The 13,300-nt window shown below is 44.6% G+C and overlaps 1 protein-coding gene across 1 annotated transcript; it reads right to left on the reverse strand.

The window, feature by feature from the left end:
- Nucleotides 1-1,532: 1,532 nt before the first annotated feature.
- On the reverse strand, nt 1,533-12,203 carry LOC118412900 (dipeptidase 1-like). Its single transcript, XM_035815957.1, has 12 exons — nt 11,593-12,203; nt 7,775-7,916; nt 7,149-7,289; nt 7,058-7,109; nt 6,213-6,363; nt 5,675-5,741; nt 5,340-5,427; nt 4,404-4,492; nt 3,917-4,016; nt 3,314-3,389; nt 2,488-2,629; nt 1,533-1,631 (listed from the first exon to the last, which is right to left on the reverse strand). The coding sequence occupies exons 1-12, from the start codon at nt 11,817-11,819 to the stop codon at nt 1,533-1,535; spliced, it is 1,374 nt and encodes a 457-aa protein (XP_035671850.1). The 5' UTR covers nt 11,820-12,203.
- Nucleotides 12,204-13,300: the final 1,097 nt, after the last annotated feature.

Below are 13,300 nucleotides of genomic sequence, written 5' to 3' on the forward strand. Positions count from 1 at the left end.
AATAAAATAGCCAGAAAGACAACGACGATTTTATTGCTTGTAAATATGTCTTTCCAAGGCTTGTCGCATCCGCTAGGTTTTCCTCCAGGCTCTCATCTTCATACTGTTCGAAATATTCAATCACGAGTCCCTAAGTCCTTCTACAGCGTGAAGGCTTTAACCTGATATATCCAGCTGTATCATAGCTCCCGAGTCTCTTCTGGCCTCTCTGCAAATACATTTTGAGAGGACAGAAGAGACTTGGGAGCTATAATACGGCTGGATACCAGGTTAAGAAGGCTTTCCTCGGACTGACAAACTATGGAACTCTTTCGATGACAACTGTTTTCCTCCTGTGTGCAATCTTCAAGCCGTCAAAACCAAGGCTCATTGCTTTCGCCTAGCATAATGATTTTCACTATCCACCAACTTTATTATAGTTTTATAAATGGTTGAACGAGCGTTGAAGTCGCAAGTCCAGGTGTGTATTTCGTCCATATCTATTCCAGGGTGAATACAATAATACAACACCAGACTTTTTATCGGTGGACACATGTCATGCAATTACATTGGTGCAAATGTGAAATCAAGATATATTCTTAAACATTGGGCATCACTGAAGTGCATTCACAACGTATCATTAAAATGTATTCTTAACTTAATGTATCATTGAAATTGTTTTCTCGAGGTATCATTAAAATTTATTCGTAAACATACAATAACATATATCCTTGGTCATGACATGTCGACATATCGTCGATGATGCTTCATTGGTGTTTACAAAAATCATTTATTTTTCGGATTAATTCAAACTCAGAATTCTGAATTTTACTTTGGTCCCTTCAATTGAAAACGTTGAAAATATGCTAAATACCAAGTATTAGATCTAGTGTACCTGTTATTTCTATGTTCGGCATATATATATATTTGCTAGTGTACCAAACGTAGGTACATTTTGGCTATTTTTTTTTTTTCAAAACAACTGCTCAGAAACTTTGACAGACTGATACCTGAGTTTGGATTTTTGATTGTCTAAACTAGATTGCTTCCACGTTGAGCGATCCTTTCGGCGCGGCATGTCTATTCAACAATCTACTATTAATATTGTCCAGTCACGACAGACAAATCTCGGCACTAGGCTACTAAAATGTTCACAGCAACTTGTCTCAACTCAAAGATTCGGGAAAAGTCAGCTAGTCCACGTAAATGTTCGGCACTTGTCGGCTCTACCATTGATCATATGAACTGTATACGTTTAGCTTTTGTCAGCCCCCCCCCCCCCAAAAAAATTATGAAACGCTCGGATAATGTCAGCAAATGGACTGCTACTAGTATATGGCGACGGGCGTTTCAAAAGGCGACACTGTTGCAAAAAGCGACGGCCGCTTACGAGACCGAAAACTGCCTCGTCGCGAGGCCACTAAAATGTTAGGCAAATCCCAACAATTTAAAGTTCGACAAACATCGGCTAGTCTACGTAAAGGTTCGGTACGTGTCGGCGCTAGTCGAACCATGTTCGGCGCTAGTCGGCCCAAGTTCGGCACGTGTCGGCGCTAGTCGACCCAAGTTCGGCACGTGTCGTCCACCGTGTCTTCTGCGGGAATGAGCTCTTCTATCTCCGTCATCCCCTCGGCAGCCAGACGGTCCCGCACCTGTGTTTGGACCATACGAGATGTTAAGTTAAGGGTTCTAAAACGGTGCTCTAACATACATGTATCATCTGAAGGGAGTAACGCTAGTCCATCGATATCTATCCGCAGAATAACCCATATCCGTTGTTATTAAAACAGAGTATTTAAGGATATGAAGTCGACGAAATGTGGTTTTTCAAACTGGTGTAGGGGAATCTCCCGAACAGCTTTTATAACCCCAGGTTCTCCTGTTGGCTCAGTTAGTCCTCACTCTTACTGAGCAGTTGAGCTGGTCTCAATAATGATGTTTCTGACTTGTGCAGAATACCCTGGGACCGGTCGCCAGAGAACAACGCTCGCGGCTACGATTCTTTCCCGAGCTTCGAGTCTTTCCCGAGTTGTACTCTGATATCCAGGATAGTGGAGAAGAGATGCTGTTTCAGTTACAATGTAACTTGGAGTGGCCTTCGGGTCACACTTTGAAGTGACCTTCGGGTGATCATTGATGCAAAAAAAAATGCAATTGCCACCGTCCATGGACCTGGTATCACCAAATGCCCTGCTTTTTTTCAAAACAACGTTATAGCTTACCCCGCGGATAAAGGTAAACTAGCGTTAGACTATTGTTTTTGGTTTGTCTGTCTTTGTGTGGTGTCCTAGCAGTCAAATGATAAATGAGATGAGATAAGATAAGATGAGAAGAAAAAACACAACAGCTTCGTACCGCCTCCACCCGTCTCCAGACAAGGATGAGATTAGACTAAGGGATAGATGTGATGAGGCGACGTGAGGTGACGTGAGGTGAGATGAGGTGAGGTGACGTGAGGTGAGATGAGATGATCATGAGATGAGAAGAAAAGGCCCAACAGCTGCGTACCGCCTCCACCCGTCTCCAGACCCTGATGAGGTTCTGCCCCGCGATCTTCCTCAGCTCGTCCTCCGTCCAGCCGCGCCGAAGCAGCTCCGCGAAAAGGTTAGGGTAGGTGGACGCGTCCTCCAGGCCTTCAGCAAACAGGTCTCTGCGGAAACAAAACAAAGGCAGATTCAGATAGTTAGACTACGCGATAGATGAGAAGAGAAGAGAAGAGAAGAGAAGGGAAGAGAAGAGAAGAGAAGAGAAGAGAAGAGAAGAGAAGAGAAGAGAAGAGAAGAGAAGAGAAGAGAAGAGAAGAGAAGAGAAGAGAAGAGAAGAAACAGCTCCGCGAACAGGTTAGGGTAGGTGTACGCGTCCTCCAAACCCACAGCAAACAGGTCTTTGCATAAACAACCACACAGCATGTTATCAAACAATCAAACTGTATTTCCCTAAATCAGCACTTGCATTTGTTTCTTCCACTTCTTCCTTTCGGCCTTGCTTCTTGAAGAATAGCAATAATATACATGATTGGCATGGTACAGATAAGGCATTACGCGGAAAGAACATAAACATTTACTTTTGTGTGTACAGAGTGAATTGTGTTAGAAATTCATGTATTTTTGTATGTTTGCTTGTGCTTGTTTTTTAAACCCATCTTCTTTCATGAGTTCTTGATCTTTTTTTTTTATTATTATTATTTACAAATAACATTACAAAACAAAAACAAAAGGTGAACCATGAGTTCTTGATCTTTGTAGATATCAATAAGGTCCCTGCCATGCTTCAATCGGACGTTTCTATGGCTACATCGTAGAGAAGTAGTTCTGTAGAACGTTGCTATAGTTACCTTGTGCAACAGTCGAACCCCGAGCCGATACCCAGGTAGTCCGCACCAATCAGGTTCCTGACGTAGTCAAAGTGATCTGTGGATGGAAGAGATAGATAAGACACACATTGGCACTAAACTTTGAGGTTCATCAAATATTTCATTCATTCATTTATTCCCTAATTCATTCATCCATCTATTCATTCATTCAATCGATTGTAAACAAATGTACCTAAGTCACTAAGTCGAATACATTTGTATGAATTGGAGATCTGCAATACTAAGGTGAAGATGGATCACGTTTTGCACTATCTTAGCAGCTTCCGAAAACATTATGTTTCATGTGAAGCATACTATTCTAACGAGTTTGCCCCGTACAAGGCCAATTGACCACTTCTGGGCACTGAAGTACGCTCACTGTAGCAGCATCTCTCCTCCCTAAGTCCCAGACATCGAGCTTTGGCAAGTTTGACTCAATAGGTGAGGCGGGGTTACGGAGGGTACTCGGGCTGCATTGCACTTCGAGCTTGATTGAAGAATATCCTATATTGAATATCCACCACTGACCTACCCATGGCCAACTATCATAATCATTACTTATAACGTATTACTAGCTTATCTGACCTGCGACCTCGCTCAGCTGCACCTTGTCCGTGTCGCTGTTGGAGCGGCAGCCGATAAAGTCGTCAATAAACGGGATCATCAGGATGCCGTCCTTTTCTTTCTGTAGTGAAATTAGAGACAGAGATTTACGGGTCTGACAAGTGTGCAGATGTTGACACACTGGCAGCACCAAATCCGTAGGTGTTTTTGGCATCTTTCTTCAGACAGATTAGCCGTGATTCTCGGTGGGCGTCACTCCACCGCCATATGGGGGCAGGGGCATGGCGAGTATCGAACTCGGGATCACTGATTCCGATTCCAACGCTCTAGCCGTTGCGCTACACAGACACACAACTTCTCTTGTGAATGTGGACGAAAAAACAACAACATTCTGTTACCTTATAGAGGCAGTCCATAGACAATAATTATAAGAGTCGCATGATTACATAACTGTTGTACGTCTAAAGTGGGCCTTATCTAGAGAAAACGCAAGGACGGGACAACCCACCATTTTGATCAGCACGTCGTCCTTGACGTTCCTGGTTGTGTTACAGATGGCGTACGCACCGGAGTGGCTGAAGTGCAGGGGTGCCTCACCTGGTGAAACAGGTAAGGTTTGGCTTCGGATCAAAGGATATCTTCGGCTCCGACTGTGTTTTCACGTGTTTTGGGGGTTTTCTATCGGGCTTTCTATTTTGTACCGTTTTTTTTTATGCCGTTGCCGCGAGACATAAAGAAAACGGTAAAACTTTGAATAGAAAGCGCAATAAAAAGGGAAAAAAAACACGTGAACAAGACAGTTGGAGCCGAACCTCTGCTTGAAGAGTAAAGTTTGGCCATGCCCCCGGTGCCCGTATGGAGTACATAGCCAAGGTCGGGCTCCGGAGCCCTGGTGGACTAATTTCCAGGCAGATCCACCGTTGGCATAAGGAGTTTAGCTATCCAAGGAGTGTTCTGAGCCAACGGAACACTCCTTATGCCTCCGGTAGATCTGCCTGCAGATTACCGGTGGACAACCGGATACCGCGAGCCTCAGTGTTTTCACGATTAGGTCATGGCGTCCATTTGTTAACTTCCAGATAAAAATCAGGCCCGGCCATGCCCAAAAATATACCAGTAGCTGCAGGGTTTCTCATGGGACCACGAAGGGGCAACGCCCGAAAGTGCAGATCTCGAAGAACACGTGAGAAAGACCATAAACTACCTCAAGAAACCCGTATTTTCCAAATGAGCCCTTACCCTTACGAGGACGGCACCCAAGCTAGTTAAGATCACAATGATAGATTGCATATACAAATACACGACTAATTTCCTTTAATATCGGTTAATGCATCGGTTTTGCATCGTTGTGCTGATATTTGTTCTGGTCAATGTCCAACCATGTTCTCTTTTCTGGAAAAAGATAAAGACAGAAAAGAGCAAAATAACATAAAGGTGTTCTCACTGATGTCCAGTGCGTCATTCATGACCTTGTCCGACACGTGCGAGAGGTCAACGATCATCCCCAACCGGTTCATTTCCCGGACAACCAGCTGTAAACAAAAACAAACATAAACAGAAAGGTGAAATGTGACGTACGGGACCTAGATACTTTTTAAATTAATGTTGGATACGCCAAAGATAAGCAAAATACCAAGTTAATCAAGGCACAAGGCAAGTCTTGGAAAAAAGAGTGAGAAAAGCTGTAAGAAGTCAACTTGTATAGGCCGGCTTCTCTCATGGAACCGGGACCTGGAGCACCAAGTCTTATTTCTACATCTACATGTACATGGACATTACCTTTCCGAAATCCGTTAAGCCGTTATGTGGAGGGTTCGGGTTGTTCGTCTCTCCATCGTAGTCTGCCCTGTAGGAACAACGTAGGAACGTTTTGATAATGATAAACACTAGAAAGGATCAGAAACCCCTGAATGAAGTAAATGGAGACGTTTTGAATACTAGTATATGTTTCTTATATTGCCTTTTCTTTTCCTTTCCAACTTGGTAACGTATTTCAAAAGTACCACATACAAAGGAGAGACAGAAGGTAAAGGCAGTCCAACAGCCTTTTTGAGGCCGTAGCGGTGGTGGGTTGTTATTGACTGGCGACAAACTCCTAGGCACCTGTGACCCCCGGCTGACCGTAAAGTCACGTAAAATAAGTGGTGGGTCTCATTTTAAGCAAGGTTGTAAAGACAGGAAACAAACGTGTTGCGTTTTTATTGGTTGACGGTGACGTGTCCTAGGTTTCATTGGCTATAAAAATAATCAAAAGAAAGGCAAAATATGTAAAAATAATGCCTTATCAGAAATGTCAATCAGTGTAGTTTGACCTTACCAAGGAGTCGAACACTGCCAGGTCAAGGTCATTCCGCGCACGCCGAGGTCATAGAACATGCGCAGTAGCGCCAGGCTGCTGTCGATGGCGTGGCCGGACTCCAGCGTGATGATGCTGCCAATCTTGTTCTGTTCAAACGCCTCCATGATTCCTAAAATTTTCATAAAGATTTAAGAAAAAAGAAAAGGATTTTTTAAATACAAATTATCGAAATGCTGTGGAGTATGAACACCATTTGATAATGATAGCCACACAAGGTTAATGCTATGGGTGGCGTACCAATGTTGTTGCTTTGGACAAATGGACAGCATTACGCAAAATTCACATTGTTTCAAGCTGCCTCGTTACGACAAATTGAGCATACATACCGCAAAAAGATTGCGGTTGTTCTATATATCATAAAAGATATATGTTAACATTTTTCTATGGTATACACCAGGTGCAGTTGAAAAGAGCAACCCATCAGATCATCGCAGGGCCAATGTTGTTCGGGGGTTAAAGGAGGTTACATCTCCATAAAAATTGAGATGTCGTTTAAGGTCTGTCTGTGATTTTGTAGTCAGCATAACTCAAGTACCTCTGAATGGATTAAGATAGTTTTGGTATATGGGTAGGCGTTGGGAAGACGTAGGTCAAGGTCAATTTTGGGCCCCTGGTATGTGACCTTGGTGCTGCAGCAGAACTTCCGATATTGTCTCCAGATAGCTGTTTTGACCCAAAGTGGGCAATCCAAGTTCTTTCATGTATTTGGTGACAGAGGGGGGGGGATGGTTCTGTCAAAAGACTAGCCGTATAGAAGTATGCATTAGTAGAGAAACTTGTAATTGTGGCGTCCCCCCTCTTACCGTCTGCCTCTGTGACCAGCATGAAGTCGGCAGGATACATGCGCACCATGCGCTTGATAAGGGGAGAAAGTCTTACTTAATAAGGGGAGAAAGTGTTACCGTCTGCCTCCGTGACGAGCATGAAGTCCGCCGGATACATCCGCACCATGCGCTTGATCAGGTCCACCTGTGTGAAGCCGCGCCGCACTGCATCTCGGTACTGAGAGTCACACGTCATCTTGGCAGCCCACATCTGCAGGACAGTAGAAGTAACATTAACGCTAGTTAACCTTTATCCGCAGTGTGACCTTTATCCGTTGTTTTAAGAAAACAGGGTATTCATGGATATCAAATCGACAGACAGCGGTTTCAACTTTAATACAGAATTTTCAAAATATTGCAGTTTGAAATCCCAGTTTGAAACACCCTGCTTTTCAGAATAACCTCCTTGAAATAATGGATATAGGTTATGTCGCGGATAAAGGTGAACTACCGTTACAACCGTAGCCTGGAATCCGGAATTTGATAGCGTTAGGGGTCGGTTTTATATATGTGCGTACATTCAAGTCCATGTATCGGTTCCGTATTTACATTTTTGGGGTTTAGGTATAAATGTTTGCGGCTGAAAGGTAGTCTCTTTCAAAGTAAAATTCAGCCTCTTCCCGCAAATCTTACCTAAACCCCAACGAATGTTTCGGGAGTTTACCTAATCCCATGGCCATCTCCGCCCCTACTTACGTGCGCAGAGGACAGCCCTTGGCGCAGGCGCGGGATGTCGTTCTCGGTGACGTCATAGATGACCCTGAGGTCCTGCCGGAGGTCAACCGTCTGGAGCAGCTGGCGGGCGTCCATGCGCAGGCGCGAAGGCAGGTTGTTGTGGCTTTAGAACACAAACAAACAAAACATAGAAAACAAACAAGGCATCAGCCAATACAAACCCCGCCATACCAAACTAAGTGAGGGGTTAAGCCCTACCCTTATCGATAAGTGTTGTTTAACACGCTTTTATTCATTTATTTAGTTTTACCAAATATGTGGAAGGATTGACATAACATAACTAACACCTTTGTGAGATGTTAACCTGAGACCAGACTGTAAGATCCACTCACACCGGGAAGGACCCCTACTCTTTTTGATAAGTGTGGTGGGTTCTTTAACGTGTTTGAGGTGTGGCTCTCCCCGAACAAGGGACCTCTATTTAACGTCCTATTCGAGGGACGGCCCTAGCCGAAACTAGGTACTCATTTTTCACCTGATTGAAATGAGGAAAGTCATGTAAAGTGTCTTTCCCAAGGGCACAACATCGGTTACATGGCAGGTATCGAACTTGGGACCTCTCACGCTGGTATGGATCTCCTCAAAAACGTGAACACCGGCTCTACGTGCTATCCAAGAAGACCCAGACTACGTCCCGGGCCCCGACACCAACTCTCTACTTGGAGCGAACTGCAATTGTTTGTGTCAACCACGGTACCTTTTTCTGACCGCTTTTTCAGGTGTCATTTACATGGCCTTGCAATGACAAAAACCTCGGATGACATCTTGTGACACCTCATTTACCATGCTTGCAAACTCGCATGTTTAATTTTTTAGCTGAAAACATAGTAACAAGGTGCAGTGTGCAATATTTTGCTTTGTGTTCGTGCCTTTTGTTCTGTTCGCTTTGCCCAATGCAATAGTGCGCGGACAAAAAAAACGTGAATAGCAAGCATGCCACACACGTCTGCTTGAAGACTGAAGCATAACGACCTGACCTGCGGTCCCTCCTAAGGCTTAGGTCACATTTCCAAACCGGGGCCCGGCCGGGCAGCTTTCAGGAGCGAAAAGGATGATATAAAACATCAACATACACAAAATGTCAAAACAAGAAGATTCAAGGGCATGATTTGTGTATATTTCTAGGTATACTTTTTAATGTTTCGTTTCTTAAAACATCCCGGCCGGGACCCGGTTTGAAAATGTGACCTAAGCCTAGATAAAATAGCGACAGGCCTATTGTGTTAGCGCGTTGACCCGGTAGGATCAGTTACGCGTACGTTTGGTTAGCAAAGCGAACGCTATATCCTACTGGTACATGGGACTCAGAATGAGTAAACATTCTCATGGATCTCACGATGGAACGCGTCATGCTGATCATGTAGAATCGGTTCGCATGTCAAAATTGTTGTTACTGAATGAATGAAGGCCTTTATTGTACAGTTTTGCCCAGCCGAGCTAAGTACAGGTCACATCAAGTCAAAATATGTATATACATATAAATAAAAGTATCACAAATCTAGTCTAACACAGAAGTTCGGCTTCTTCTCGCTTCTTGGTAATGAAGAAAATGTAGGACTGTATGGGTTAAGCTATGGTCGGTTTGTCAAAACGCATGAGGAATATAAACTTGTCAGTGCTACTCATGTGCCTAAAGTTCGGAGTTTGTTTTTCCCACTTATTTTATTATCATTATGAATGCTGGTCAGGAATTCTGGAAATAAATATCCTTCAGACGCTGGTGGATTGCAGAAATTAGGTGGAATACGTTTGAGTCTATCATGATAAGGCTTAGGTCCAAATTGCACCGGTACCCGTCAGGGATGTAGCCCCGGCCGGGCTCCGAAGCCACAAATTTGTCCCGATGGACTGTCGGATACCGAAGGGATACCCTCGGTGTTCTCCATGGGTAGGTCACTGCGTCTAATTTGTTACCGGGTCCCGGGTTCATTTTAAGTCTTACATTCGCCCCGGTACCGGCCGGGCCCAAAAATTAACCGGGAGACTCAAGGTGTCCCACGGATCCACGTAAGACCGAAAAAAACGCCCCTTTTCTAGACATGTCACATGCTTAGTGCTTGCACCACTACACCACTGTAGGTGACTGGCGTCTACTGAAAGCGTTCGACCTTGCCGCATTCTTGTTTCCTAATTGGGCGACACCAGAGTGATCTACTGTCCCTTTTTGTCACCCCTGATCAGGCTGATGTGGTCCTGATGTCAGGTCAAGGACGTGCTAACACAATACAGCAATGTCCAGCATGACAAATGGTTCCAGCTAAAGTACATGATCATACATGTATTTACACTAGAGTAGGCAACACAAGGCGTGCCTGGACATCCAATACCATTATTTTCACTACAGTGTTTAACACGCGAACAAACAGCTGAATTCCACCATTAAAATGTGAGCGTTTTTTTAAGAATAAATTCTGGTACAGGTAGTAGAGTTTTTGTGCTGACGTTTCGATGCCTATCACAGTATCAGACATCGTCCTCAGAGCTTTTAAATGTTAGCAGGTAATATTAACTGGTTGTGTAAAAGACTCTACTATCCTATGACCTACCAACCTGATCAAATTACTTTCGGGAATTATTTTAGTACATTTGTACACTTGTATTGCATACACAGTAAACATTAATTTGGCGTTACAGTTTACACATCGGGTTCCAACTCAACAGTACAAGATGCATGTCCGGCACGGATTTACTGTAAATGCATTTAAGTTCGTGGGGATTTAATTTCGCGGTTGCGGGAAAATAGACTTTTCGCGGTGGATTTAATTTCGCGGTAGTGGGAAAATGGACTTTTCGCGGTGGATTTAATTTCGAGGTAGCACCATGCACTGTAATCTCTTACTGTTGTGGAACAATGTTCGCGGTGGTTTTAAATTCGCGGGGAAGCGGCCGCCGCGAAAACCGCGAACATTAATCCACCGCGAAAGTTTCTGCATTTACAGTATTTGATCAACTCACACCGGGAAGGACCCCTACTCTTTTCAATAAGTGCAGTGGGTTATTTAACGTGCTTAAGGTGTGGCTGTCCTCAAACATGGGACCTCCATTTAACGTCCTGTCGAAAGGACGGTCTTTACCGCTGTAAGGTACTCATTTATACCTGAGTGAAGCGAGGAAAGTCGTGTTAAGTGTCTTTCCCAAGGGCACAACGTCAAGGGGGCCGTCCCAGGAGATTCCAACCCTCAAGGCACAAGGCACACTTTATAGCCTATCTCCCTCATATAGAGTTATCAGGAGTTTAAAACCTTTTAAGTCGAATGCGATTGTTGTAACCTTAAAACAGGACACGAAAGTCAAACTATGTTGAAGTAAACCTTAATTGGCGTGCTACACAGGTAAGCTTTGCCAAGTCTTGAAAGCAACCAAATTAGAGGCGAAGCGTTAAGGTAAGGTAATGTAAGGTGACCTTGGCTTGACGCCACAGCCGACATATTTTCCTATCAAGTATTCAAGACATATCAACCGTGAACAGCGTAGACACGATCAGCAATAGTCTCTACCAGAGTCGGGCTGACTACACTGGCTTTTATAAGGAGAAAAAATTGCCAGGGGAGTTTTGCTATAAGAGGAGTTGGCCAGCCGGAGGGGACATATGCACCTGCCTGGACTTACACCTCTGGCCAATTTTCTGATTTTTTTTCTCCCGAATTGTACGATCCCCGCACCCCCGTAGGAATGCCTGTTGGAGGCTAATAAACAGGAGTGACTGCTGTTCAACTTCCAAACTTTTAGAAATCACTACGATACGACTTCATTTACACAATAACAGTGTCCTTACGTACCCGTCTATCATGGGAACTTCCCGTAGAATCCGCCTCGCCTGTTCCATGGGCGTCTCCTCCTGCCGTCTCGCTCGGGCCCTGTTCGCCAGGGGGACCGCGATCGCCGCCGCCAGCCCCGCTAGCGCCAGCACCGCCAAGACGGCAAGCAAGACGCGGTTCTTGCTCAGGGAGGCGGCGGCTGGGGATTCTTGACTTGCGGGCGAGGAACCTGAGGTTTGGTCGGCCATCTTCGAAAGAAGCTAGAAGTCACTTGGCAAACTGTCATGAACGCCCCTGGGCTGTAAAGGAGGTCACCAAGGAATTTGATATGTAGTACCTTGACCTTAACCTGGATACCAGACCCCTTCAGGTATAGCCGGCTTCTAGCCCAGATTTGCCGCCCTATTATAATTTGCCAGCACGCTCAGGGCTCTTTTCCACTAATTTAGGGCTGTGCTGAAGTTCCCTTTGAGGTATGTTGGCGCTGGAGCCTATAAGTTGGGATGTGAGGGCCCTGGAAACAGTCCAGTATATAGGCTACCTTACTTCGTCTCCTACCAAACTTATTTTGTCTGGACGAAACCACTGTAGTTTCAAGGGGTGAGAAATGACCGCGCGATCTAATTTTGCATCTTGATGCGAGCGAAGAATTCACCTAACTATAATATTGATACATGTACGAGTGACTTTACCCCAAAATGTCCGACACAGTCTATGTCCAGCGATAAATTCTGACCAACGAAGTTCAAATATTTGTTAAGAGTAGACAGACATCAAGGACAGACATTGTCACTGAAACGCCCAACTGATACTATACACCCTGGTAGTTAGTATACATCCTTTTGACAGGTAACCGTCTGATCATGAATGGCTTGTGTAAAACAAACCCTCATCGTGTGAGGTTCTACAAATGTGAGGCCCCTTGGGGGACACTTTTCAGAACCTGGTTGTCTTTTTTAGCTTCAGGCCAGGTTAATTTGATTCTATAGATTACATTCACACGCGCAGCAATTTTTGGCCATTTAAAGAAAAGGTTTTCAACCATACTGTACACCGTTGTGGGACCGCGTTGGTCTCAGGCCCGAGAGGTCCCGGGTTCAAATCCGCTTGCCGTGTCACCGATCTTGTGCCCTTGGGAAAGGCACTTTACACGACTTTCCTCACCTAACTCAGGTGTAAATGAGTACATAGCTGCGGCTAGTGGCAGTGACAGGCCTTTGTTGTGGTGACAGGCCATAGGGGCATGTTCGGGCATGACGCACCCGCCATGACACACGAGTCAGGGGTAGGAGGAACCCCTTGCATCCTTGGTCGGAAGTCCTCCTAGGAGATAGAAACTCCGAACAACAAAGCCAACGGTATGGTGGCTTTGAAAAGGCGTCTTTGACACCTGTTTCGCCATACCCTCCATATGTATATGGAGAATCTCAATAAAAAAAAAAGGCAGCTGCAAAATTCGAAAGTTCATTCAAGGGGCAAATATGATGTGGAAGAACCAAAAATGAAGAATCTACTGTTCGACATACCATACTGTGTTTACAGTCATTAATTTGTTTAACCTATAATAATCTAATGAAGAAGACATATTACCAAGTGCCTCAGAGAGAGAGAGAGAGAGAGAGAGAGAGAGAGAGAGAGATAGAGAGAGAGAGAGAGAGAGAGAGAGAGAGAGAGAGAGAGCGCGGAACAAATAGTTTAAATAGATAATCATAAGTAATAGCAGTGCCCC

Source organism: Branchiostoma floridae, chromosome 4 (assembly GCF_000003815.2).
Source record: "Branchiostoma floridae strain S238N-H82 chromosome 4, Bfl_VNyyK, whole genome shotgun sequence".
In the NCBI taxonomy this organism is placed as follows: Eukaryota; Metazoa; Chordata; class Leptocardii; order Amphioxiformes; family Branchiostomatidae; genus Branchiostoma; species Branchiostoma floridae.